Genomic DNA, 3,414 nt, shown 5'->3' with positions numbered 1-3,414 from the left:
CTGAGATGCTGCCCACAGTCACTTACCTGGTCAGCCTCAAATTTCAAAGGAAAGGCTTGGCGCTAATTGTGCTAAGGGCCAGGCCAGGGGTTTTACATACCTAATCTATCATTCCATTCTCTTGAAAACATTGTGGGGTACGTTTTAAAATTCCACTTCTCCAAAACAAAACAAAAAACGGTGAGGATCAGATATGTTTTTCATTTTGCCCAAAGTCACACAGTTTGTAAGGGGAGAGCCAGGACTGAAGCCAGAATCTGGCTCCCTACACTCTCCACGTAGCTGCTGAGTTGGGGTTAGTCTATTTTCCTTTTCGTCTCATTACCGCACAGACTCCATCAAAGAACCCAGTAGGAGGAAGGCCGTGATTTCTTTCTCTCTTTCTCTCTCTCTCTCTTTTTTATGGACTGTATTTGCCTCCCTTCCACCACAGAGTGCCTAGTAAGGTGCTCAGCAAACGTTCGTGCCTGGAGGCAACACCGTCTTCCTGGTGCTGCAAACGGGGCTAGGGTAAGGAGTAAGGCAGTGCTGTGAGGTGGATCCTGCTGCTGCCACGGCTGCTAGGTGATGGGGAGGGATGCTTCAGTGCCTCGACTCGAAGGCATTTTCCATTTCCTAGTTCCCTCCCTCTCTCCATCCCTCACCTCTCGCCCCTGGACTTCAGCTCAGGCCCCTGGGGGGGCGTCCCTTGCCGCGGGGCTGACAGCACTTGGGGGCGCAGGGTCCCGGTTCTCCGAGCTCTTGCCCATCTGTGCGCAGAACCTCGTTCCGGGGCGCCTGGAGCCCGGCGGGCATTGACGTCAAGCGGCGGCGAAGCGCTGCCTACAGACGGTTGACCCGGGCCCTCCTCCACACCCCCTTCCTTCCTTCATCGCCCCCTCCTTCTTCCCTGCGCCCCGGCTCCGGCTCGCTATAAAAGGTGGGAGCGCAAGGTGTCCGAGTAGCGCCGAGTTTCAGCACCATGGAGAGCCCCCGTCTGCGCCTGCTGCCCCTCCTGGGCGCCGCTCTGCTGCTGCTGCTACCTTTGCTGGGCGCCTTAGCCCAGGAGGACGCCGAGCTCCAGCCGCGAGCCCTGGACATCTACTCCGCCGTGGAGGATGCCTCCCATGAGAAGGAGCTGGTCGGTACCCCCCTCGCCCCGGACTTCCCTGGCTGCCGCGAGGTTCCTTGCTTTGTACGCGTCTCTCTCTCTCTCCCTGCCTCCCCACCCCGATTCTTAGATTCAGGGTCCGGGGAGGTGGGCACAAATCCCCGGCTCCCGCTGTCACCCGAAGAACGTCTTGAGCCCATGGGCTCCAGATAGTCTGTGGAGCAAATTCCTGATCCCGGCTCCTCGGAGCAACAGGAGTCTCCGCGGCTCCTGGCCCTGCGGTCAGTACGTGGGACAGCGCTCGCTAAGTTTCCACCCCTCGAACGTCCCTCTTTGCGGAGTCCAGGGGAGGAGAGTGGGGTGCCCCGGTTCCTTATAACTAGGGCTGGAAGTGAGCACCTGGGCTGGGAGCACAGCCAAGGCGGCAACTTGGGGATCCGGGGGGCGGTGTGTTGCAGATTGAAGCGCTGCAGGAAGTTCTGAAGAAGCTCAAGAGTAAACGTATTCCAATTTATGAGAAGAAGTATGGCCAAGTCCCCATGGTAAGGCTTTGGGGTCACCCCTTCCGATGCTTTTCTATGAGGAAATGCACCCCTTTGAACCTTAGGCACCAGCGTCTTCCCAGTATGTGGCTATTCATTCAGATAATGGGTTTGCAGAGTTCGTGGGCTCCCCTTTGCTTCCACCTTGTCAAACCTTTCCTCTTGGTCTCTAAAGTTAAAGAGTAGATTGGCCATTCTGGAACATCGAACAACTGGTACCAGGAATCTGCCCTTGGGTTTCTGTGGAAAGCAGTATTTCCTGAAAATATGCCCCCCCCCCTTTTTTTAACCTCCCAAAGAATTCTGAGTGGAAGAGTCCTTGAATATAGTCAGTTCTTGTTCCTCTAACTTACTTCCTGCCTTCTGAAGCACTGCCAGTTTTTAAAAACCTAAGTTCAAGTAAAAAATCTTGATTCCTGTCTGTTCACCTTCCTTGAATACACACACACACACATTTTAATCTTTTTTCTTGGGATGAGAAGGTGGACACAGGGAGCAAGGATTGTGAGGTCTATTGTTTATTTCTTAAATGAAAAGGTCTCGTTGACTTTTTTTTGATGAACAATTGAAGGACCCAGGAAAGGTAACTTCCCTGAAAAAGGCAGAACACAGTAGGAGCAGTTCAATAATTTCAATTTCTTTCTTTTTATGTTCTCTCTCTCAAATGATAAGCACAAGGCTCTCCTTGTTTCAAGCCTGACTATACTTGGACCCACGGTGGTGGTGGCAGGGTTCATCTGTCCCTCCCCAGAGGCAGACTTTGTGTTGATGGGGAGACGCGCCTGTTGGGAGCACAGGTGTGCTTGTGCGGCATGACTACACGTTGTGTTGTTTGCAGTGTGACGCGGGAGAGCAGTGTGCCGTGCGGAAAGGAGCCAGGATTGGGAAGCTGTGTGACTGTCCCCGAGGGACCTCCTGCAACTCCTTCCTCCTGAAGTGCTTATGAGGCACCCACGCTCTCCATAAGCCCCCTCCCCACTTTCCCCAGGGGACCACACCTTTATCCCCGGAGTCTGGCTTTAGCAACAAAGTTTGCATTTCTCTCTAAGGAAAAGGGGGCTCTCTTCCTGCTGTTTCCAAATAAAAAGAACACATTAGATGTTACTGTGTGAAGGGTAATGCCTTGTATGGTGTTGCTATGTGTACAAAATATTCTATTCTTATTTCCTCTGTCTGACAAACTTTTAAAAGTGGATATTTAAGCAAAGAGGAAGAACTTCACTTTAAAAATTGTATTTTTGTAGGTGGCATGACAGGATGAAAATTAGATCAGGTAAGATCTTGACAGATGACATCACAACCTGGAAAATAAATCACCCAAGTATCACAAATTGAAGCATGTACAAATTATACATAATAAAGTGTTTTTCATAATTGCTCATAGCGCATTGTTGTTTCTGCATAAGTAATTTAAATAGGAATGGTGGGATTAATCACACTGTTGTTTTCAAGGAAAAATGTTTTTAAAATAGAGGTCCACTGGGAAAACAGCACCAGGACTCCAAGGAGCTTTCATCATTAATTAGGAGTTTGCTGCACAAACTTTGGTACATGATTTTCCTTTGATTGCAGTGGTGTGTGACGTATGTGTGTTTGTGTGTATGGATGTGTGTGTGGGTGCTGTGTGTGTGTGTGTGAGAAGTGAGCGAGAGATGAAATGAGGATGATTGGAGTTGAGTTGATACATTTTGTTTATTAAAACCTTCAGCTAGAACCCTTAAACAGGGAGAACAATAGAAGAGAAATTATTTCAACCTTTAGTTACATTAAGAGCAATTTGAA

General features: G+C 49.9%; 1 protein-coding gene across 1 annotated transcript; it reads left to right on the top strand.

The window, feature by feature from the left end:
* Positions 685–3,013, top strand: CARTPT (CART prepropeptide). The gene is made up of 3 exons (XM_005694591.3): positions 685–1,120; positions 1,549–1,632; positions 2,471–3,013. The coding sequence occupies exons 1-3, from the start codon at positions 962–964 to the stop codon at positions 2,576–2,578; spliced, it is 351 nt and encodes a 116-aa protein (XP_005694648.1). The 5' UTR covers positions 685–961; the 3' UTR covers positions 2,579–3,013.

The sequence above is a fragment of the Capra hircus genome, chromosome 20 (assembly GCF_001704415.2).
Source record: "Capra hircus breed San Clemente chromosome 20, ASM170441v1, whole genome shotgun sequence".
NCBI classification, from domain to species: domain Eukaryota; kingdom Metazoa; phylum Chordata; class Mammalia; order Artiodactyla; family Bovidae; genus Capra; species Capra hircus.
Note: the sequence above shows the minus strand (reverse complement) of the source record. Positions and strands in the feature narration are given on the sequence as shown.